The 23,337-nt window shown below is 42.9% G+C and overlaps 4 protein-coding genes and 1 pseudogene across 5 annotated transcripts; 1 reads left to right on the forward strand and 4 right to left on the reverse strand.

Moving 5' to 3' along the window:
* Nucleotides 1-4,746: 4,746 nt before the first annotated feature.
* On the reverse strand, nt 4,747-6,668 carry LOC133927496 (acyl-CoA-binding domain-containing protein 2-like; annotated as a pseudogene).
* A 958-nt stretch (nt 6,669-7,626) lies between these two features.
* On the reverse strand, nt 7,627-10,161 carry LOC133926119 (superoxide dismutase [Fe] 1, chloroplastic-like). Of its 2 annotated transcripts, none has more exons than XM_062371891.1 (8): nt 9,925-10,161; nt 9,290-9,508; nt 8,994-9,188; nt 8,749-8,920; nt 8,544-8,662; nt 8,432-8,458; nt 8,317-8,340; nt 7,627-8,224 (listed from the first exon to the last, which is right to left on the reverse strand). In XM_062371891.1, the coding sequence occupies exons 1-8, from the start codon at nt 10,096-10,098 to the stop codon at nt 7,979-7,981; spliced, it is 1,176 nt and encodes a 391-aa protein (XP_062227875.1). In that variant the 5' UTR covers nt 10,099-10,161; the 3' UTR covers nt 7,627-7,978. The 2 variants fall into 2 exon arrangements, with proteins under 2 accessions (XP_062227875.1, XP_062227876.1); XM_062371892.1 differs by having other exon boundaries at nt 9,290-9,527; nt 9,925-10,059.
* An 849-nt stretch (nt 10,162-11,010) lies between these two features.
* Nucleotides 11,011-13,255, reverse strand: LOC133926120 (large ribosomal subunit protein eL13y-like). Its single transcript, XM_062371894.1, has 5 exons — nt 13,165-13,255; nt 12,624-12,744; nt 11,792-11,925; nt 11,511-11,669; nt 11,011-11,423 (listed from the first exon to the last, which is right to left on the reverse strand). Exons 2-5 carry the CDS (start codon nt 12,730-12,732, stop codon nt 11,199-11,201), a joined length of 627 nt encoding a protein of 208 aa, XP_062227878.1. The 5' UTR covers nt 12,733-12,744; nt 13,165-13,255; the 3' UTR covers nt 11,011-11,198.
* A 1,935-nt stretch (nt 13,256-15,190) lies between these two features.
* LOC133926122 (protein CYCLOPS-like) lies at nt 15,191-19,006 on the forward strand. Its single transcript, XM_062371896.1, has 11 exons — nt 15,191-15,721; nt 15,958-16,004; nt 16,429-16,569; nt 16,658-16,706; nt 16,799-16,851; nt 16,946-17,586; nt 17,759-17,805; nt 17,888-17,933; nt 18,177-18,225; nt 18,314-18,442; nt 18,548-19,006. The coding sequence occupies exons 1-11, from the start codon at nt 15,527-15,529 to the stop codon at nt 18,666-18,668; spliced, it is 1,518 nt and encodes a 505-aa protein (XP_062227880.1). The 5' UTR covers nt 15,191-15,526; the 3' UTR covers nt 18,669-19,006.
* Nucleotides 19,007-19,151: 145 nt separating this feature from the next.
* Nucleotides 19,152-20,105, reverse strand: LOC133926121 (uncharacterized). The gene has a single exon (XM_062371895.1). The coding sequence runs from the start codon at nt 20,023-20,025 to the stop codon at nt 19,306-19,308; it is 720 nt and encodes a 239-aa protein (XP_062227879.1). The 5' UTR covers nt 20,026-20,105; the 3' UTR covers nt 19,152-19,305.
* Nucleotides 20,106-23,337: the final 3,232 nt, after the last annotated feature.

Here is a 23,337-nt window from a genome sequence, read left to right on the forward strand (position 1 = left end):
GTTTGTGAGGACCTGCCGAAGCAAGCCTTTGGGTTTGGCAAAATTTCCTCCTCGGAGGAGTATGCTAGCTCGTGTGTGATAGGAAGGGGTTCCCAGTCGGAGTCTGATTCTTCGGGGTTCAAGACCCCGATGGTGCCGCACATCATGACGTCTCCGTCATTGGACTTTTTAGAGCTCTCGGACGTAGTATCATAGTTTGTCGAAGCATCCGAGCTTGGTTCTACAGGATGTTGGGACCCTTTAATAGTAGATGGCGGTGTCGTTTCCTCGGGGACAGTTGCAGGTTTGTCCTCCATTACTGGCTTTTCATTTTCTTTGGTAGCGAGGATTTGGGAGGGTTGAAGTGGCTCAACCCTTTGCTGGTGCATGGCAGATCCTATTGAAACAGGGATAGTGCCATTGTCTTGTGTTTGACGCGGCTTTGGAGCCAAGCGCTCTAAGAGGAAATTGTATCTCGGGTTTTGTTCGAGATTCGGCGTTACCCGAACGCTAACTCTTCCATCCTCCGGGTGGACTTGGCCATCTGTCCGAACGCGGACTTGTACATGACGTAGAACGAGGTCCTGTAATTCACAGAACCAGGCTTGCCGGTTTCTCTTTCTTCGCTCGCGCCTACGTTGGTTCTCATTGAGAATATACAGGGCTGAGTATCTAGCCGATGAAGCGGGATGACGTGCCGGTTGTGTAGGAGCCTCGTGCCTCGGGGCTTCGTGACTGGAGGAAGCCACCTCATAGGGAGGCCTTCGATCGCGCCCAAAGGGCCTTCTTGGATATGCGTAGTCTTGATGATGTGACTCTTGATCCCAACGAGTGGGTGGCCGCATTTGACGTGGCCGATATGTTGTAGGCGGAGGGCCTCTTTTTTGAGGAACCTCGGCGCGGCGATCTTGATGTTCATGATGATTTGTAGGACGGGGATTGCCCCCAGTCCGTGGAGTTTCTAACGCAATTGTACTGCGAAGCTGTCTTTCAAGACCGTTCATTTGGTCTCTAAGTTGCTGTAGTTGTCGTTGTAGCTCATCAGGTCGAGGCGCCGGCACTTCACTTGGAAGCACAGCGAACTGGTTTGTGTCTTTAGATGAAGAAGGGTCAGTCGTCACACTGACGTGAAAACAAGGCACCCAGTGCTGGCAGCCAGCAAGACTGGGGTTGTAGAGCCTGCGCCTCCTTCCAAGGCGATGAGACAAAAACTCCTCTACTATGGCCTCTCGAGCGGGGAGTCTGGCTCGTGTCGCATGATGAATCCATGAGCGAGGCATGAGCTCACTCGAAGCCGCTTCTTCATCTGTGATGCAGTTTGAAGTAAAACGGGAGGCGATCCGTTGTCGGAGCCTCTGAGCTTTAATGATCTTACGCCGGGAATTCCGACGTGCATGTTCCTTCCTATCTAGACGGGCAAGGGTGACGCTGCGACGCAAGTTCTCACAGACCGCGTCTAGTGCCACGACCAACTCAGCTTCTGTTTTCTCGACGAGGGGTAAACCCTCCAGCATAGCTTTGGCCTTAGCGATAACGTTATGGCACTCATCCTTCATATGTGAAAAGGCTCTCTTTTGAGCCCTGTTTGTTACGGGAGCTTGAGCTGGCTCCTTCGTCATTTTGGAGTAGATGGTACCCTCGTGTTGGATGATGATCACCGGCGGGAGTGTTCCGAACTGCAGGATCGTGGGAACCGAGTTGCGGGCAGGGGTGAATCCACCTGCAGCCACAGCGTCTCTTGGTTAGTATTTTCCCGATGATTTTTTTTTGCAAGCAGCACTTGTAGACTCGGGAGACCATCTTGACGACCAGCGCAGCGGAGCAAAGATGGGAGGAGAACCATGTCCCACTGGGTGTGCCATTTTGTTTCTTGAATAGCACATAAGTATACATATAAAATACTAGTGAACATGCACGATGGACATGAACAAAATACCGTCAAATATACGTGCCGTTTTGGGCATCGTGTTCTTCGCCGATCCATTACCCAAAGCTATACGAGAAATATTGGCAGCCTCATGTAGAGTGTATTCATGTCGTCCTGCTTGTTTAAACTGTTACAAAATCTTATCGTACAGGAATATCCGGTGATAATACCCCTGACAAAATAGCCGTTAACTGTTCCATTAGTCGTTAAAGCTCCGGTGTTTAATCAGGACTTACGCCGAATCATCCGGCGCATTGAAACGGGCCAGATGATAGTTTGCAACCTCTCTGTGTAAATTCATCCGGTGATTACTCTATTCTACGCCGGACCATCCGGCGCATTGAAACCGGCCAGATGATAGTTTGCAACCTCTCTGTATAAAATCATCCGGTGATTACTCTTTGCTACGCCGGACCATCCGGTGTGTAGACTCAATCCGAGACTTCACTACGAATATTTCTCCGGTGATTTCACCACTCGAACGCCAGACTATCCAGCGTGGTCTTCAACAAATTTTCAAGTCAGAACTCTTAGGAATTTGCTCCGGTGAAATCAATCTTTATACAGAGGATCATCCGGTGAGTTGAATTTTCACTGAATGTATCTATTTCAAAGCCGTCTTGAGTTCTAACTTCTTGGATACTGAACCAAAAGCTTTTATGGCCAACCTAGCAATAGAAAGTCACAAGTGTGCATCGACTATGTCTAGACTCACCTAGGTCAAGCTACAACTCTTAACCCCTCTTTATAGAATGGTCAAAAGACTAAAAAGAAATAGAACATATACTACTCTAAGTGTACTTCATCTCCTTGTGACACTTAGAACTAGAAGATCATTATCCTTCATGTACCGGTCCTTTGATCGTCCATATAAGCTCTTTAACAGGCAAGAGTATCAAGGTATCATTGTCGAATAAGTTTTTCTTTTTCTTTTATACTGTTCAAAGCACATATGTTAGTCATAATGATACGGTTGTCATTAATCACCGAAATTCTTACCTCTTACCTAGGGGCCTAGATGCTACAAAGTTGCACTGAAATACTCATGTATTTTTTTATCGAAGAGGGTATTATATTTTGCCAAGGGGCTTGGAAAAATATGACATATCATGTTTATTCTTCGAATTGATACGTCTTATTACATAAAAGTAAAGGTGTTGCTAAATTCTAGGTGTCTGAAATTAAGAAAGTTTTTAATTGACGCATCTCATCCGTTAGATTGCCATCTGACGTTCGTCGTTATTTCTTCTTCCTCTGATTGAAGCAGCGTTGTTTATCTTCTTCCTCATGTCACTACTGATTTCTCTATGCTCTCACCCCTGCCCCGCCCACCTTCGGCTATCTCCGGTGGTGTGCCCACCGTCGGATCCACACTCGCCGCCTCCACCATGCTAACCCAGCTCTACTAGGACCATCGACTTGCCTCCTGTCGAGGGTAAATCCCTGATAGTGATTCTGCGGTATGTTGGACAGTGGGTGCGTGAACGGTGTTTCAGGGACTAGGTGTGTCTGTGTGTAGATGATGGATTCAGGGACACTTGGGGTTATACAGGTTCGGGTCTCTTGGAGGATAACAATCCTACGTTCTGTGTTTGTGTTATAGTAGATCCCACTCGGTTACAGACGGTGTTCTAACAATTTATCAGAATTGATCTCCCTTGGTTACAGATGGGATCTTCATCCCTTTATATAGTAGGGAGAGGGAGAACTTACATGTGGTCCCTACACAGATGACATCTGCTCATTCTAATATCTAACTAAAATCATCATTACGAAGTACCAGGCATGCCAACTTGCTTTGACGGATTGTATATCGTGCTGCCACGCGCCGTCTTTGCTTAGCCCATAGAGCGTTATCTTGCTGCATTTAATGCGACGGGACGGAATGATGCCCTTCTGCACCGTTCCCGTCTGCTTGCCTCTCCGTGTCGTCCCCGTCCACTTGCCTCTCTGTGCCATCTCCGTCCACTTGCCCTGTCAGGTGGCTGATAACATCACATCTGTCGTGCGGCGTTGCGCCGGCCTGTAGAATCTCACTTCATAGCCTTTTATGCTACGGGATGAGACAACGGCCCCCTACACCGTCCACGACTTTATCCATCGGAGCTGATGCCTGGTGAAGAGAAGCGTTCGAGCGACTGCCCAATAAAGACGCTTCGGATGGGTTGCGTCCAATCCGGTCATGCGACCAGGGGGCTTGTGTGAAGGCGTAGCGAGACTAGTCGCTGGAGGCCTTTATGCTGGTCGTGATAACCCTACCCTGATTGCATGACAATCAGCTTTTTAGGAGGCATGTTCTCCTGGCTGTTTACACCCTTTGTGGGGCCTGTTAGCCGAGGTACCCCTTTATTCGATACACCGACACCTCTCCTTGCTCCGGCACTAGCCCATCCGGCAGTCCTCCGTTGCGTGCAGCCGACGGCATCCCCACCGCCTCGCTGCCCCCATACCCGCTTCCTCTGCCGGGCCAGCCTGCCGACCTCCCTTTAAGCTCGGAGATGGAGAATCTCACCAGAGAAAACCCGTCGGTGAAGAAGATGAGCGTGCACACCCATTGCTTGAACTCAAATCTGAGTTTTCAGGGCCCAGAACTTAGGAAGCGTGTAAAAGTAAAGGAGGACATATCCTGAACTTTGCATTAAAGATCAATGGGATGCTAAAGAAAACAACATAAGAAAGACGATCCTGAACGTCGCAGCATATATCAATGGGACCTGAGAAATGTGGCTGCAAACTCATACTCTACCGATGGGCATAAGGGGGGGGGGGGGGAGATGAAGAGAGATGGATTCAGACTTAACAGAGATGGCACATACAGGCATGAGATGAGATCACATCTATTTGTTTTGTTTGACAAAAGCTTATAGCCTTAAACGACGATAAATATCCATGACGATAAACTATTACATGTGTACATAACATCAGATGCCATCTGACAAATAACAATGATACTATTTCTTGATGTATAACTATACACACAGTGTTATGGATGGTGTTTTCATAGCCTAAGAAGTGGATGCAGCAGCCTCCTCCAGCAGCTGCTTCACCTTGGTGATGTAATCGGTCATCGCCTCCTCCTTGGATTTGCCTGCTCACACCAAATTTCCAAGGATCTGTAAGAAGAAATGGGGAGTTTGGAGAGGAGGAAGAAACATTGTCAAAAAGAATTTGAAACTTGTCAATAGACCTTCAACAGCCTTCCAAGCATCCTATTTGGCTCTTGTCTTTCAGGTTGAAAATGCCAGGCCGCCCTGACAGATGAAATAGGAATGTTAGGCATGACAAATTGATACCAGCCAAAATCTAATTCAGCTTGCTTCTGAATGATTTAGAATACAAATGCGTGTTTCTACGTTCATATCGCTCGTAGCAATAGTATCAAAGGCTACCAATAATCTGACAAATTGTTTTTTTTTCCCAAAAAAGTAATCTGATGAATTGCGGTACTTTCAGGAAGCTTGAAAAAAGAGAAAGATGTAGAACACCTTGCACACAAAGTCCCCTGCATTGGGGAATTGTAAACATCAGGAATCTCGCTTCGTACCTAGGAGATTGAAGTATTACACATTAACAAAATCAAAAGGTTACTTAGAATGCTAGCTACTCCAGAACTCAAGAAAATAAAAAAGGTTCCTGCAACTTTGAAGTGCTAACTGGTTTTTACATGACATGCCATAAGTAACAGTCTGTAATTCTACACGGTAGTCTTCATCTATACTCACAAGGTGTTCCATGAAAATATTGAGGCCCCTTAAATCCACAAGTATCAAGTACATATGGGTTTACACACATCTAGCATGAAATCCATGATAAAATTAAGCAAACCATAAGACAGATAAGCCTGCTACCATTAAAAAGGTATTTTTGGTGTTCAGGAAAGAGAGACAAGCATGCCCAATCACCATGAAAAACCTTGGACGTCTGTTGTTGGCTTTAGCAAAACAACATGTGGCTAAACTTGAGAATACGTGAAAAGTTGTAGCATTTGAGCAGTAAGAAAGTATTCACGAAGATGGAAAGGCATACATACCGGTGTTGACGTCGCCAACAGTTGCCTGCTTCTAGAGCCCGTAGAGGATCAGCTTGTTCTCATTTGTAGTTGTGTCTGGCAAGGTCTTGGCCTTCTCGGCGTACTCCTCAAACTCCTGCGAAAGAAACACGGAGATAATTGATCAGCCAAGCTTTCGTCACCATGGATGATCTTGCAAGTAGTATTTAGTACTGTTCTAGTGTTCATAAGGGGAAAAAGAGTCAATCTTTTGAGAAGATTTCTCTGCACGTAGATGCTACAATTTCTGAACAAACTACAATTCTCAGAACTTGAGTGTTACTAACTTGCACACCATAGCCACATAACACAAGCATATACTACTATGATAGATTAATAATAGGTTAGGCTTGAGACAGCAAGGCCGTTGCAATTTTTGCTGCAAGGCTCCTCTGAAATCTGAACCACAAAATTGGTCAGTAATTCAGTGCTGTATAACATCATCACGCAATCCAGATCTTCCCACTAGCCAACCGCAGGTAAATAAGAATCATAAAGTACAGACATGCCACTGCGACAAATCAGACAGTTGCAAATCTAACACCAAATCTAACAAGTATACAGCTCGATTCCAAGAAACCCTTCTGAAAGCACCACGAATTTCGCCAACACGAACCGACAAACGCATCGTTCTTGGAAGCAACAGGAGCAGCGCGCTACGAGATGGGGGAAGCACAAGGAGTTTAGACGGAGAATTCCTACCTGCGAACCCATGCCGACGCTGCTCGCCTCGATTCTTTCGAGTCGAATGCTTCAAGAGGAGGTCGGGACGGGACGGGACGGGAGGTGTTCTCCAAGCCTCCCCTCCTCGATGCGTTAAATTTCCAATAACATATATACTTATCAATTTCCAATAACAAAAAAATAGATAGATTTTATGCGACCTGTTTTGTTTCTGCTTAGATTTTATCACGCAGGCTAGGAGTTCGTGACTGATAAAGTGGCTAAAGATAGACTGATTTGCCTGACCTCAAACTAGAGCCGGCCTCTCTCTATTTATACAAAGCAATCAGTATAATTTGAGTACATCACAAGTTATGGAAACAATCCTTATAATAATGGGATACACCAGACCAAGTATTCCTAATATACAAGATCCTGGGATATACAAATATCTTGACAATATCGTTACATTCACAGTGACGAGCAGTGTCACAAAGAAGATCAATTCGAAGGTTTTTTTTTTTTTTTTTGGAACGTAATCATTTTCGAAGTTCCATATGGATATTCCAAGCATGCACGAGTAGATTAGAGATCACAGACTTCGCAGTTGGCCTAATTTAAGCAACTACAGTAGAAATCGCTTGCTACTTGTCGTAGCCACGTGATGCTGGTGGCATACGGATTTCCAGCTAAATTTGCCAAGCCTGATGAACTTGTTCTAGAGCTTGAAGATGTCCGAAGCAAACTAAGACAGACGGTTCCATCGTGCCAGCCAGGGATTAAAATTTTGTCAAAATTTCGGTGAAAATTCGTAAATTCCGAGAATTTCGGAGGAGAACAAAATATGTAATTTCGGAGGGGAACAAAATTACACTGACACCTGAGACCCACATATCAGAAGACAAAAAATGACCGAAAATTTGCGAATTTCGGTCTTTTCACCGGTGAATAAAAAAAATTATAAAACGAAATTGAAATCCGTGGTACCAACACCATAGTATCTCTTAAGAAGAACATGCATGCCCTCCCTATGTTACTTTCGGTTTGTCATTCAGAATAGCAAGCAAAACGTACCATTATTTTCGCTTGGACAAAACATGGTATCAATCCTGCTACTTCTGGTTGAATTGAGCCCTGCAGGCGAAAATCTGTCTAGCTACTCCTTCCTCTACCCTAAAACTAGTTACCAAAACTTACCCCACGCAGTATTGTGGGTATGCAGCCTCTGCAAAACCATCATGCGCACATAACTTTGAAGGCTGGCATCCAAAAGATTTGATCGGCTACCATGGCTGTCCGTCTTCGTGGCTCAATTCAGCTACACAAGCCACCTGATGCACCTCATTTACCAGCTGCGTTTGTCATTCCTCCACGGGACTGATGCTGGCGACTTCTTGGTCTCCTCGCCTCGCTGTTTGTCTGCCCTGCCGAGGCCTAGCTCTACTCTGGCTTTTCGCCCGAGCTAAAATTTGCTTCCTTAGATGCCTCCTGCTGATACACCCATCTCTTTCCACCGCTTGCACAACTGCTTTCTTGAGCCTGGACTCAACCATTTCCCATGACACAAGCTTCTCCAGAAATGCGGAGACGTAATCAGCCCTTCGATTCTGCAAGGACATAACGAAAGACAAAGTAAGTCAAAAAAAATTATGAATTATTAAACTACTGAGGAAAGTTTAAGCATCATTTGCCATCTAACCTCGTAATCCAGGTAGTACGCATGCTGTGTTCCCCAAAGTGAAGAGAATTGTTAGTTAAGATATTTTTTCAGGAAAATGCAAAGGAAAGGAAAATGAACTTGATTGCATACATACCTCCCAAACATCAATTGCAAGGAGTGGCTGCCAAAGAAATAGATTCATGAGACCCCTGTGGAAGATAGTCATGATAATGTAAGGGGGAAAAAGTTGCAGGCTTGATACTCACAGAGTGACCCCAGACAAGAGGATTGATGGCATTTGGAGTTTTTGAGATGACCAGCCTACCGTAATTGTCAGATGGGATTGGGCTTCTTGAATTCACATAAGGCAGCTTGCTTCCTTTGTCTACAAGCAGTTACAGAAAAAGAGTTCATGACACCAACATGTGCAGGTTTAGTAAACTTGAAGGCATGGTTGTTAGCGTCACTTACAAGAAAGCCAAACCCATCCAGAACCAAATTGAGTTAGTGCAGCATCCATGAATTGTTGGACCATGCCATCGTAGGAACCAAAGTCCCTGTTAATAAACTTCAGAAGCCGCTCCGGGGGCTTGCCCCCACCGCCGGGTTTCATTGATCGCCAATAGAAATCATGGTTCCATATCTGAAAACATGGCCAAGAATTAGGCACTTGAAGTATACACAAGTCGGCAAAGATGCAATGTATGCAATGGTACCTGTGCAGCATGGAAGAAGGGAGGATGGGGCTGCTCCCTGCCCTCGTTGAAGGAGGCGAGCATCATCTGCCCCAGTGACATTGCCTCCCACTCACTGCCACCGATCATGCCGTTGAGCCTCTCCACATGCATCTGTTGATGAACTCCCCAGTGCTGCTCCACCGTCTCCTTGCTTATGTATGGCTCCAGAGCATCCTACATTACCATCCTTATCCATCATTCCATTTTTTTTTCCTTGGAAATTATATCCACCATTCCATTTGTGCTTAGCAAAATTATTCTTCTGCTGTACTTACCGAAGGGTAAGGGAGAGGCTGCTGTTTTATCCATTCAGCAGAAGCAACATCGTCAGGGAGTGCATCTTCAGTATCACCATCGGCATCACTAGTTTCATCAGCAGCAGCATCAGGGTCCGTTTCATCGTCAGTAGCTTCATCATCCACAGTGCCATCCTCGGTCGCCACATTCACCTCATTGACACAATGAAGCATATCCCATCTCGTCGTCCTCTCTCCCTGACCACATGCATTCACTCTACCACATCAAATCAAACATCCAACAATGATACAGTTTCCATGAAAAGAAGGTGTCGCAAGTCCTAATTTTTCACAGTGAAAGGTTGCAGTAGTCCTCCAACCCAAAAATGGTGTAGTTGATCTAATTGCTTGATACTTGAGAATTGAAATGAACTCAACAAGAGGTCATAACGCATACCCTGATTCGTATTTTACACAAATTAATCAACAGAAATGTGAAGTAAATTCCAGTTGCGCACAATTTGAATGCAAGAACCACCTACACTGATCCCACAACACGCAAGAATCCACAGATAACCAAGCACGAACTACCACCCGAGTCCAACTACGAACTTTCGAACGCCACAGAGACGATGGGGAAGGGAAAGAAGCGGACGGCGGCTGGGAACACTCACCCCGGCGCCTCCTCTCCGTGGGACGACGAGGCGGCGGCGAAGCCGTCGGAAGTCGCCGCAGGCGCGGAGCGCGAAGGATACGGAGGTGGAGCTGCATCTGGAGGCGGCGACGAGGCAGGGAAAGAGGCCGGCTCCCACTCCCACTCCCACTCCCACCAGCGCGGTGGACGCCATGGACGCGAAGCCTTCTTGAGCTGAGAGGGAGGCGAGAGGAGATGAGGCGAAGGAGATAAGCGACCGCGCGCGGGGGATTAGCTTTCTGGGCTCATACTAATGGCGGGCTTTGAGCCCATTGGGCTGCGTGTTATTTTGTGGGCCTGCCTGCCACTGCCAATTCCACCAACTAGTTACAAATCTTCGACAAAGCTTTGCAAGAGAAATTTTGAGGAAATTTCATCAAAAAAAAGTTCAATCACTTTAGAATTCCGACGTTCCAATCGGAACTTAGGTAGAATGTGTTTGGTTGAATGATAAGGTTGGATGATATATATATATATATACTGAATAGACAATCTAATTTATTGTTTAGTAGTATGCAATAGAGTAATCAAATTTTTTTTTGGTACGAATAGAACTTGAATAAGATTAGCTAAATTTTTTAGAACTCACTTTTCATATATATTTTTTCATTAAAATATAATCATACGAGATTTTATTTTATTATTTTAATTACAATGAATATAATAATATAATCAAATCATAAATCATGTAAACAATTTAGAAGGTAATATCATTAAAAACGTGCTAAAAATATATTTACCCTAACCAAACAGAATATATCACATCATTCAAAATATGAATTGCTCCGTCCGGCAATTTTTTTGGGGATAAGTTCATATAGCATCTAAAAAGAATATTTTCTCTACATGATCATCCCATTCAATTTATCCTCCAATCAAATACTTTAAAAAGCTAAATGATCATTATACTGGTTATATCAAACAGACCGTTATACTGGTAGTTGTCAAGCGGTATAAGTTTTATGTTGGGACTCGAATTGTCACACCAGCACTCCAGCAGCAAGTAGAACATGCAAATTCCAGATGCAAAATATCATGCCGGTAACTCACAAGGGGCCAAATGAGATGTGCAGAACCACATGTACATGCAGCCAAATACTGAATTCATCTTAAGATAGTATTCACTTAGTTTGGTTCACTTCAACGATCTCAAAACAGTATATAAATAGCAACATCAAAACGCCAGTCCCACAACAGAAGCTAATGATAAACTCTTGGACAGAACATCTATTTTTGGTGCCACAGATCAACCGTTTACTTCTTCTCTTCCTTCTCAGCCTCGGCAGCCCTCTTCTGCCGGATACCCATGTGGCGTTTGTTGGTACGCTCCATACGGAGCTTGCCATAGGCCTTGACTGCCTTCATCTCATCTGTCACCTTGACAACCTCAATCGAGCGCTTCTCGCCACGTGTAATAGGCATGTACTCGCCCTGGACCTGGGTGGCTGTGGCAAGTTCCTCAGGGGTGGAGTCACCAGCCTGCGAAAGGGAAGATTGTAAGACATCTTTGACATGGCGGATCCAATCATCAAGATTTGACCATACAAGGTGGAAAAACTTCCTCACCTTGACCTTGCGTGCACGTCTTGGGAAGATCACAAGCTTGGCCTTGTAGGTCTTCAGCCTCTGAACATTGGACTGCAGACCCTCAAGTGAGCGATTCTTGCGGCGGTGATCCACTGAAATACCAATGGTTGGGGCAAGCTTCTTGGGAATCCCAGCTGCCTGAAATGTGAAACAAGTCAATGGAATACCAGTCCAACAAGTATAATAGGCAAGTCTTCATAACAGGATAACAGAGCTGCAGTTTTGCTTAAATTGCTACTCAAATGAGCAATCAGGTTTACCTTCAACTCTTCAAGGGTGAAGCCCCTCCCAGCCCTAGACTTCATGTTGTACTTAAGTGTCTGGCACTGAACAATGGGGCGAAGTGGTCCAGCAGTGGGGCGTGGAAAGATCTTCACAGCCTTCTTTTGCCTAGCTGAAAATCCAACACCAAAGAAGCATTAGCTCATTAAAGAAACTGAACATCTTGATGCCAAAAATTAACAAATTGTAACTCGTGAAAGACTAGAATGAACCAGGAAAATCTAACTTCCTTCTGCAAATATACAAAACAACAAGTAAATGTTGTTCACAACAACCTCAAAGCATGGCATGCACATTGAACACTAGAAAGAACCAAATCAGCCTCCATAAACATGATGTTAGGACATCTTCTAGCCTGATTTGCACATTGCATAGTGCACCTAATCCAGAAGTAAAGAACCAAACAGAGAGTATCAGGCATTCACTAATTGTGGGTCTAAGATAGCACACTTCTATAAGTATGTCACTAAACATTCACTTTTACAATTTCACAGAATCACTCTCATCTGTTGACCATGAACTGAGAAGACATACACACAAGAAAAACGAAGGTCCCATTACACAACTAACAAGTAGAATTCACAAGTACAACATAGTTTTACCTCAGCAATTCAGTTAATCCACGTCCTCGGGCCTATGTAACTACAAGTATGGAACTTCAACAATATCACGGGAATTCATGCACAACAGTCCCCAAGAAACAGATCGATCTCTCCACAGACACAAGCATCAATGGTTACATAGGCTAGCCAGTTACTCGTACAATGCCAGCATTGGTGCAGAAAAGAAATGGCAGGTGATAGACATTACCGATGCGGCGCCTTTGCTTGCGGGCAGGCTGGTTGAACCAGGTCTTGACATAGTCTTGCCAGTGCTTCTTGAAGTGCCCATTGGGGATGACGTTGTTGTGCTTCACCATTGCTTACCCTACCTACATCAAATCAAACGAACAAAAAGAACACATAAGCATCAACTCCATGACGTTGCGATTCCTTCGCAGCACAACAATAACTAATAGTGCCACAAGTACACCAATTCACACCAAAATTAATATATCTTATGAACCTAGATCTCAAGACCGCCTGGAAACTACGCGCAAGAATCATCCAAGACTACCAAGTAAAATTTTCCCTACTGCGTTGATTCCAATGGGCACCAATAAGATCTACCCGCTCACAGATATCAATCTCATCACAAAACAACAGAGAATAAAACCAAGGTTTATACTAGAACCGAGATCCGAATGAATGGACGAAAGGTTAGATCGAACTAGTCAGCTAGCCAAGATTACTGCTATCGATCGATGCTGGGCGAGAGACTAGGAGTTGAGATGGACTGGGAGGGTAGGTACCTTAGGTGGCGAGCCGGAGGAGAGGGTGCCGGAGCGAAGTGGCGGCGCGCTAGGGTTCGGGAGGTGGGTGGGGTTTTAGAAGAGACGAGGCTTCGCTCCGTTATTGGGCCTTTTGAAGTCCGGCCCATTTATAAAGATTCGGTGGCCATGTCGTCAGCCCATTTTCACGTAAAGCATTTAATAAAAACTTTTAAAAATCAAATAATTTATCTATTTTGCCCATTCATTCTTGTCCTCCAGACTTTATGCCTTTTTACAGACTACGTATAAATGAAGAAATTAATAGAAAAATTAGCAAATAATTTTCTCTTCCTTTATCAGATTTCATTTGAAATCATACTATAATATCATTCTCTACGTATTCGTTCGATAATAATTTTATAGTATATTAACATCTTCATACCTTAAATTTTAACTTAATATTAAATATCTAATATTTATATTTTTGTTACGATACACAAGTAGCTAGTTTCTACTTGGGCACTTGGCCGAGTGCTAGACACAGAGTTCATCGCGGCATGAAGGCGTAGTCGGTGTCAGAAGCGTAAACTAAAATACTGAACGACTCTGAAGTCTGAACCCGAAGCATGTGTCAAAACAGCAGGGAACTGCAAATATTGTAATCATCTCTGGATCCTTCTATCAAATATTCAAATCCAGGTCTAATCATAAACTGCGTGGCAAAAATACAATATTTCTTATTAAAAAAATTTGTCCGGGATTGTGCAGGCAGGCACACGCACACCCTGAACCTGCTCCTTGCATCGCCACCTAAAGACGCATTCAAAACTCAGAAAAAACATGTTGAAGTTTGGCACTCCGGCTACATCAGGAGGAGATTAAGAAATGCAATCTGTGAGGTCAGACGATACGGTCGCCGGCGGCGATGCGCGTCGCGTGCCGGCGGCAGAATCCGTCGTTGTGCTGCTCGTTAGATACGGCCTGCAGCAATGGACAACAGTTATGAGCACGATGCAAGCAAGATAACTAACTAACTGCACAATGGAAGCAAGATACAGCTCTGTAGAATACAGAAATACCCGGCTGTATTGTATTGGTCGTATGTTCGTAGCTGATGCTGACAGACCACCTACTCACCTGGGATCTTGGTTGATTGTCCTGGTCAGAGCTCTCGGAGTCTTGTTTCTCTAAATGGAAAATGAGTAGTAAAGATTAAGGTCAGTGTCACTGCAATCATATGTGCTTTCCAGTGAATTTGATGATCAGTACTCTTGCAATGGATTCAAGAAACATAGAAAATACAGTTTTTGCTGTTGCCAACCAGTAAAATGGTGCTTTGACTGATGCAGAGAAAGGAGCATGAAGAAATTTTGTTTTGTTTTTTTTTCAAAAATTTCATGTAGAGATTTTACAGCTCTGTGTTTCAGTTAGAGAAGAAAATTAGACAAGAGCGTTGCCAGTGTCAGGAGAGGCTTCCAAAGAAATGCTTTTGCCGTCGGCATATCGACAATTAAACAAGACGAGAGTGCCAGTTTACCTGGCCGGTAAGTAGTAGAAAAAATGATCTGGTAACAAGTTCATATCAGGGCGACTCCAGACGGGCACTTTTGAGCCTTACGTAAGTTATATCATTCAAATATGTCGTTATAATGCCGTGTAGGCCTATGAACACTTAGACTGGCCATCCACTTCCTACAACTGCTGCATTATACTATGTCAATATGCATCATTGATGTTGTCATCACCATGGGCCAAGCTACTAGAAATTGCTATACAGGAGCCCATGAAGCATAAACAAAAGGACGTAAATCGTCTAAACATTTGATTTTCTGAGTAAATATAGAGCATAACAAGATAATTCTGGAGCAGCTGTGAAAAGATTTGTCTGGTCTTGGTGTTGCAACTTGAACACCATGTACACAAGATGTCAGGATGATGATATATGTAGTTCAAGCAATGTACATCTCTTCTGTTCATACATACCTGTTATATACCGTTTTTGCACATTTGTTCATCGACGTGAAAGCAGACGAGTTATTGAGAGGCCGATTTTTCCACTAATGAGACAAAATGAGAAGAATGGAATCTTTGCCTCCACTGAAGGGAAGATACCTGCCACATTAGTTTGTTTAGTCCCAACTAGTGCAACACTCAACTAGTACATGTCTTCTGTGCTTGAAGTCTTCTGCCAAGTTCCATTTTATTAGTTTAATGAGTGTTTTAGGTGGGATGTAATTTTATATCATCTCCTTTGTTTCATCGCTATGGTTGCTTGAATTCTAGTGATTGCGCTTAGTAACCCTACTAGTGCAGTACTACTAAAGACAGCTTTTAGGGACTCCTGTTGTCAATCTGGTCAGGTGTTTCATCAGGAGAGGTGAGGTTGAGCTGAGAGGGGTTCATGGAGATGGAGGGCAGGGGCCTGTCTGACTTGTTCAGGAACACCAGCGAGGAGATCTTCCTGAAGGCGGTGATGGAGAACTCGATGGGAGTGATGGCAGCGCCGAGTATGGAGATGCTGGGGTTCAGGAATATGTCACAAAGTTTCAGAGAAGACAGCGAGGAGTTGTTCAACAGCTGGCTTACGAATGGAGAGGCAAGAATTCCGACACTTTCTTGTCATTTCTTTTCTCTCTGCGCATGAAAGGTGATAATTCATGTTTTAGAAGAAAAGGTCCCCTGTGCTGAGGATCACTTCTTCTATCATTTGAGAGAGTGCATAACAGATATATTTGTAAGCTACATGAACATGAATACTGAAGTACTAGTTACTATGTTGGCTAATCTGTCACTCTAAATCTATCCCCTAAATTAGTGGCTGCTTATTTGCAGATCCCAGGATTTGGTTCAGTGAACAATCGCCCTCGACAACCATCTAGGTAAGATACTGGTAAAGGGTGCAGAATTAACTATATTGGTTAGGTCTGTAAGTTTGCACTGATGAATGAAATTGTGTCATTGGATGGAGTGAATTGATACTAACCTCAGAAAAGGCTTTCCAAGCATCATATGCCTCGAGATACTTAATAGATCATACTACCCAATTAAAGGTCAGAAAGCATGAAATAGCAACTCCTATTGTAATCATGCATTTCCAGAAAACTTCGTTCTGCACGGGACCATTATTTTATCGAGCATATAAATGGCACTGGCCTTTTTTTCGAGAAAATGGTGCTGGACTTTACACAGCTAACTGAACTTAATGCGGAAATTCACATTAAATTGAGCTGTTATTATGAGTACTAGGTATTTTTTTGGTTGATTACAACTGCTAACTCATAATGTATTGTGAAAACTATGCAGGTTGTCATCAGAAGCTGCAGGCCTTCCGAATCAACAGCTTGACAACGCTCAACGAAATTTTCTCACTGACAACTTGATTCCACAGAATGCAGCAATACCTTCTGTTGAATATCCAAACAACCACAACCAGCAATCACTCAAGTACTGTACTATATGCGCCAACATCACCTTTTACTCTATGATCTATGTAGTCTAAGCCATATTAATCTTGTTGTTCCCCATACAACAGGAATGCAGCAGAGAAAGGAATGCAAGCCAGTGACCTACTTCTAGCAAAGGTTAGCCATTTTCACTATCCACTTACTACTATATGCACAAATTTATATAATGGGTAAAAGGCAGTAATTTTTCTCATTTTATTTATTTGTAGGCCTGGTTCCACAGCACTCAACCAATGACTAGAAGTCGTTCGTCAGAATTAAGGCATGAATTTTCGATTTCCTTTTGCACTATTACTTTACAGATGAAATATATGGTTCTTGCCTCAAATTTCACCAAAATTTGGTCATATTTGCAGGAGGAGGTATGCTGCAATGCAATTTCATATGGCACCAATAACAACGGGAAGCAATGGAGCAACTAACCAATTAAAACAAGATTTTACAAACACAGCAAACAGCACGCCGATGAGCAACACACCTGTTCAGACTCCGAAATTTGTATCTCCTTCAAGTTCATCAACATCCCCTCTGGATAATCCACATATGGTAGCACAAGATACTGTTACCTCAGTGGTGAGCATGCTCAAGGACACGCTCGAGCGCAAGAAGCTCGGTAGCCATTCTAACAAAGACGCCTCAGTAGGCAATTCTTTTGGATTTTATGACACTCTGCAGTTTCAACAGAACATTCTTGGAGGAGCAGATATTTTTTCCCTAGTGACAACTGCCCAAGTTCAGGATTCCCTGATGCTGCCCAAAGTCCACAGGCCCATGGAACCAAATAATGGTAACTTTGTTGCTCCTGCGAACCAAATTTGGCTCCGTGCAGCATCTCGAGAGCCTTCCCACAGTGGGTCGTCTACTGCAGTGACTGCTCATTCAGCTGGATTTGAAGTGTGTGATGAGCTACCTCCTATGGGGCAAGCAATGTCTGTTTGTGAGAGCACTAGAAAAAATGCTGCAAATGGGACAGCTGACTGCGGATCAAAAGGCAAAGGTATAGTTCTATCAATGCATTAAGCCCCAAGTTATAGCAAAATTTTACTTGGTTGCTTATGCCAAAGTCTATTAGTCATCATAACTGCATGTGAGAGATTGTTTTGAGCACTCCTCTACTCCAATGATGCCATGGGTGAATAACATTTTGGTGCATTTCCTCAAATGCGCAGAATACAGGGAGAGGGTACTAAAAGATAATTTGAAGGATGACAGGAAGGTAAGCTCCGATTCATACTTCTGGAGCGCGAAAAATTTCCTCTAGTGAGATGTTTTGATATGATCATTTTATTCATTGACAGAAAGGCACTCTACCTCGAATGGGATCCATTTCATCAGAACAAGCAGGTATATCCAACAGACAACTTACTTTTCAGTCACCAAATATTTGTGGTTGTGTGCCTCCGGGCTATGCAGAAGCTGGGAGTGTGCTCTTATGTGTTTATATCACTTTGATGGAACGATGAGAGTCAATAAAACTTCCTTTATCAAAAAAAAACCAAATATTTGGCACATGGTGACTTCTCCAAATAATTGCTCACTGGACATTTAAAGTTATCACCAAAAGACCTAACTAGTTAGCTTTTGCAGATGACAAAGGAGATCCTACGAAGAAGCGCAGGGTTGAGCGCTCACGCAAGTATGTGATGGCTCTCCTTAAAAAACATTGAAATGGTTCTTGAACAATGAGTTCTCACTGGCATACGGATTGTATTTTTCTGGTTCAGAATGGCAGAAGCGAAGGAAAGAAGTTCAACACCAATAATACCATCCGACATGCAAGCTGTACTGAAGCGCTGCGAAAACCTGGAGAAGGAAGTCCGGTCACTAAAGCTTAACCTGTCTTTCATGAACAGGTGAGTGCACTGCTTCAGGCGCATCACATGTTTATATAAGGCAAAGTTTTGTCAAGCAATCATGAGCCACCTTTGTAATCCTTACTTACCCTAATGCAACTACAGGAAAGATTCAGAACAGACCAAACAGATTGAGGAGCTTCAGAAGCAGAACGAGGACTTGACCGAAGAGAAGGAGCGGCTGCTAGACGAGATAGAACGAATCATCTCCGACACCAACACATGATCACCCAATGAACACTTACTCGTTTCCCTGTACTAATAGCAGTAGACTCGAAAGAGTCCTAGATACAAATGCACACACAATCCAGAAGGGCAGCAGGATTACAGTGCTGGCCTGAATGTACCATTCTTTCCATGTTACTATCTCAAGGTTAACATATACCGGTACCCGGCAAGTGACAGGAGATTACATGTTTACTTCCTTGACAGATTTGCAATGTTAAGACTAACTGTAGACACTAGTGTCATCAAATGGAACAATGGTGTATTTTCCTTACAGATTTGAAATGTTAAGATTAATTGTAGACACTAGTATCATCAAATGGAACAATGGCGATTCCATGGTTGATTCAGAGACAGGAGCACCACATCGGTAACATTTGATGACAATGATAGGCATGATGGCTTCAACCAATAAAACAGAAATGAGAAATGCAACACTTGGCATCAAATGTTACCGATGTGGTTGCATTTCTCATTTCAGGTATAGTTCAGAGATAAGCATTCATTCCATATTTCCATTTCATTTAATCATTCCAACACTTGGCACAGATTACATCTTCAGGACTACGACTTCAAAGACCTAGAGCTAGAGATATAACAGAACAAGGAACTAGAGCTGCACATACAGCTACCACGGCTCAGTACTTGTTCCTCGGCGAGGTCCTCCTTGCCCTAGCCACCGGCGGGAAGGTCGCGGCAGCCTTCCTCCTCGGTGAGGCCCTCGCAGTCGCCCCAGCCGCTGGAGCGGAAGCCTTCCTCTTCATCGACGCGCTAGCCGGCGCTGGTGCGAAAGCCTCCGCTGTGGCCTTCCTCCTCGGCGACGTCCTCGCCGGCATCGCGGCCGGCGGCTTCTGCTTCTTCTCCACGGCAGCAATGCGGTCGAACTCGTCGCCGAGCTTCCTCGCGCGCTTCTTCTTGGCCGCCGTGGCGATGGTTGCGAGGGGCTCGTCATCCGACTCATCGGACCCGTCGGAATCCTCGTCATCGTCGACGACCTCCCGGTTCAGGATCCGCTGCTGGGCCGCCGCCGCCTCCTCGTCGGAGTCTCCGTCGCTGGCGACGTCGTCGTCAGAGCCGAGCGCAGCGAGCGAGGCGGGCTTCTGGCCGGCAGCGCGGGCCTTGACCCTGGCATCGCGGCGTGCGCGGCGGCGGAGCTTGTCGATGGATCCCTCGATCCTGCCCTGGAGGCGGAGGCGCTTGGAGCCGAGGCCGCCCATGGACCAGTGCGCCTCGCGCGCCCAGGCGAGGAGCGGGTCGGTGACGGACTCCGGCGGGTCGACGCGGTCGCCGCCAGGGAAGAAGCGCGGCCGCGGGAGGCTGCTGCCGTAGAACCGCCCGGGTCCCAGCGCCACCACCATGCTGATCTCTCTCTAAACCTCTCTCTCTCTCTCTCTCTCTCTCACTCACTCTCTAGATCCGTCTCTCTCTAGATCTCTGTAAGCTCGGCGCGGTGTGGAGAGGAGAGAGGAATCGACGAGGATTTATAGGATGAGGGAGCGCGTGGCGGGAAAGGCGAGAGGAGTTTGGCGCCAAGAAACTGGCGGTAAAAGGAATTTCTGCGCGGGAAGGCGCCACGTCCTCCGAATGGAAATGGCGGGAGCCCACTTGCTTTCAACTGGGCCGGTCTCCTGCAGGCCCGGCCCACTGGTCATCCGTGGCGTGCTAGTCACGGGCTTTGGCCCGGCCCACTAGCCCAGCGTTAGCGATGACGACCGCGTCCGTGGCAACTTGGGCCTCCCCAGCACCTGCAACAAACTGGGCCTTTTTTTGGTTGCTTTTCACGTGCAGCTTTTGTGGAAAACGAAACGGATCTTTTTGCAACTCCCAGCAACGGCACATAAAATTAATTTACGATATATCAATCTAAAGCAGTAAAATAATATAGTATAACAAAGAAAAACTTACATCCATAAAATTTACAATATGATCATATAATTTTATAATGAAGAAGAATAACAAGTATCTTAGATAAGAGTAGAGGAAACTGTATTGTCTAGAGTTATTTATCCGTAGCAATGTTGCGAGAAGTATCAAGATGATGATCAATTTGTGAGTGGAACAAAACAATTATCGCGTAGTATATTAGTATAAATATAACACGGTGGAGGTGATCTCTGTGGTAGACGATAGTGGAGGTGACATACAGTGGAGGCGCAGACTTTCCAAAAAGTTGGTATTGTAGGTAAAGTGTGAGATGTTGCGTACTTTTTAGATAAATCTAACGATGAATGTATGAAAGATAAATATTTAATATTTATGTACGAAAAGACATATAATAGGAGATTAAATGTATTTTTTAAAAGATGAATAAGGTCTAAATTTACACAGTAATAGTTTAATCAACATAGGTTGACAGTGAAGACCGATTGGATCCGACACAACTAGTATATTTTATGGAAATATAGAAAATAACTAAATACATGGTGTCGAGATATTTACCAACCCATAAGCTTTAAACTACTATCTCCAGTCATAAATACTCGACATTTTAGACAAGATTGAGTCAATTTATAAAACTTTGACTACCAATAATTTTTAAGTATTTAGTTTGAAAATGTGAAAAATATATGTGTATATTTATCTTAAAAACTATTTTTATAATCTTATAATTTTATTGGATTTTACAAATACGTTATAACAGAAAAGAGTAGTCAAAAATATACACGGGTGAAACGTGTCATATCCGAATCGTCAGAGTATTTTTAGGATAGTTTGCACACTAACACGAAAATAAAACTCTCATATAGGCTCGTGCAGGTTTCAAATTCAACCTAAGTTTGTTAATTCAAACATGCCCGTTGCATTGGTTCAAAGTGACAAGATCAAAGAGGAAATGTGTCAAAGAAAAAAATTGGAATTTTTTTGAAAATAATATTATTTTATTGAAAATTGTAAGAATAATATTTAAAATAGGAAAGACATATAAATAGATGCAGACTAGCCACCTATCGACAATCGAAATGCCGACTAATCACTTACCGGCAACCGGATAGTTGACGTGTAATTACTTAGCGACAGGTACTGTGTCCCGCATATGATATTTAAAGAAGAATTTAATAATTTTTTCATATAATACTATATGAAAATGATTTTTATATGAAAATTGTATCTACCGATGATATATACATCTTTGTAGTTTAATAATTTTCTATTTTATTTTGTTTTGATACCAAAAAACTAGCTAGAAATTCTATATCTAGTTTTTTAATCTGAATTTTATAACCACTTTTTGTGCATCTAAACGGATTTAAATAGAAGAATATTTAACTACAAAGTTGTAGATATTATTGATATATACATTTTTATATAAAGATAATCACCATTGAAATAATATGAAAAATTATAAATTTTCTTTGAATACCATATATGGTACGTATGACCTATCGATAATCAGAGCGGGGATAGGTCTTTAGGATGTGCCAAATGAGATATTGTCAATAAATGGCTAGTCGATAATTAAAGTGCCACTAACATCTATTTTGCAAATATCTTATTTTAAATAATATTTTTATATTTTTTAATAAAATAAAATTATTCAAAAAATGCAAAAGATTGCACGTTTCTGACTGTAAAGTGGCAGTATACACTAATCATGCCAGCTAAACAGATCATTCGTGTTTGCACCACCATTATTAATCCATCACTTTCCATTGATCAACTACCCATCATTTATTCGCAAGCCGACCACTAAAGTTGCTGTTGATAAATATTTTTTCCAAGTTCTGACCTAATTTTTTTTGCAAGTACAGCCCTTGAAAATCAGAATATATAATGAAGACGTATCACTCACGTTTGTTTTAGCTTTAAATTATGATAATTTAATCTAGTTTGTAGAATTTATAGAAACTTCTTTCTAGAAAATTGTGAATTATAAGATTTTATAGTAATTTATAGAAACTTCTTTCTAGAAAATTGTGAATTATAAGATTTTATAGTATAACTTAGCTTGTGAGTTATGATACTCAATTTTTATATTATGATTATTTATTTTTTACTTTTAGGACTAAAATTAATAATCAGAATCTATATTATGCCATATTTGTGTCTGCTTTGAGAAGTCGAATTATTGGATGATATGATCCATCATCATGAAAAAAAAACACTAGTGAGATTATTTTTGTGGGATTACTTTATTCCTCATGTGTTACATCAGGCACATGCTCACGGTGAATGGGATAGCTATGGATCAACTCATCTCATTCCTTGAAACCAACACAAGAAATTAGGGGTGAGATAATCCATCATTATCCCGCTCTTCAAAGCAAACGTATCAATTGTCAAGTTTGTCCGCCCGAGAAAGAACTCTCGTACTCGTAAATTTTTATCATGTTCAATGCCGCATGAGAAAAAGAAAAGAAAATAAAAGCAATGAGTTTCTTTTTTAAAGTTGAACAAAACTCTGATGTAGACGACTCAGAAGACTAATCCGACACACATATCTTTAAATACTTTGCTCGTTAGTTGTAACGAAAATATAAATATTAGACATAGCAACATAAAGCACAAAGTTAAGATGGTAGATATAGATGTACATAAAAGTATCGCTGAACGAATACATCGAGAATGGAACCATAGTTTGATTTTAAATGAGATAAAAAAAACAGATTATTCGACAATTTCCTACCTGGTATTTTTATTAGTAAAATTAGTTCTATATTCATAGTTGGGTA

Source organism: Phragmites australis, chromosome 8, assembly GCF_958298935.1.
Source record: "Phragmites australis chromosome 8, lpPhrAust1.1, whole genome shotgun sequence".
In the NCBI taxonomy this organism is placed as follows: Eukaryota; Viridiplantae; Streptophyta; class Magnoliopsida; order Poales; family Poaceae; genus Phragmites; species Phragmites australis.

Coding starts and splice junctions, on each gene's coding strand:
- LOC133926121 (XM_062371895.1), bottom strand. CDS start 20,025: ATGGTGGTGGCGCTGGGACCCGGGCGGTTCTACGGCAGCAGCCTCCCG.
- LOC133926122 (XM_062371896.1), top strand. CDS start 15,527: ATGGAGATGGAGGGCAGGGGCCTGTCTGACTTGTTCAGGAACACCAGC. Junction 17,934..18,176: donor CATTTCATCAGAACAAGCAG/GTATATCCAACA, acceptor TAGCTTTTGCAG/ATGACAAAGGAGATCCTACG. Junction 18,226..18,313: donor AGGGTTGAGCGCTCACGCAA/GTATGTGATGGC, acceptor TTTCTGGTTCAG/AATGGCAGAAGCGAAGGAAA.
- LOC133926119 (XM_062371891.1), bottom strand. CDS start 10,098: ATGGCGTCCACCGCGCTGGTGGGAGTGGGAGTGGGAGTGGGAGCCGGC. Junction 8,921..8,993: donor CCTTCTTCCATGCTGCACAG/GTACCATTGCAT, acceptor CCATGTTTTCAG/ATATGGAACCATGATTTCTA. Junction 8,341..8,431: donor TTGCAATTGATGTTTGGGAG/GTATGTATGCAA, acceptor TGGGGAACACAG/CATGCGTACTACCTGGATTA.
- LOC133926120 (XM_062371894.1), bottom strand. CDS start 12,732: ATGGTGAAGCACAACAACGTCATCCCCAATGGGCACTTCAAGAAGCAC. Junction 11,926..12,623: donor CAAGCAAAGGCGCCGCATCG/GTAATGTCTATC, acceptor TTGGATTTTCAG/CTAGGCAAAAGAAGGCTGTG. Junction 11,670..11,791: donor TCACCCTTGAAGAGTTGAAG/GTAAACCTGATT, acceptor TTCACATTTCAG/GCAGCTGGGATTCCCAAGAA.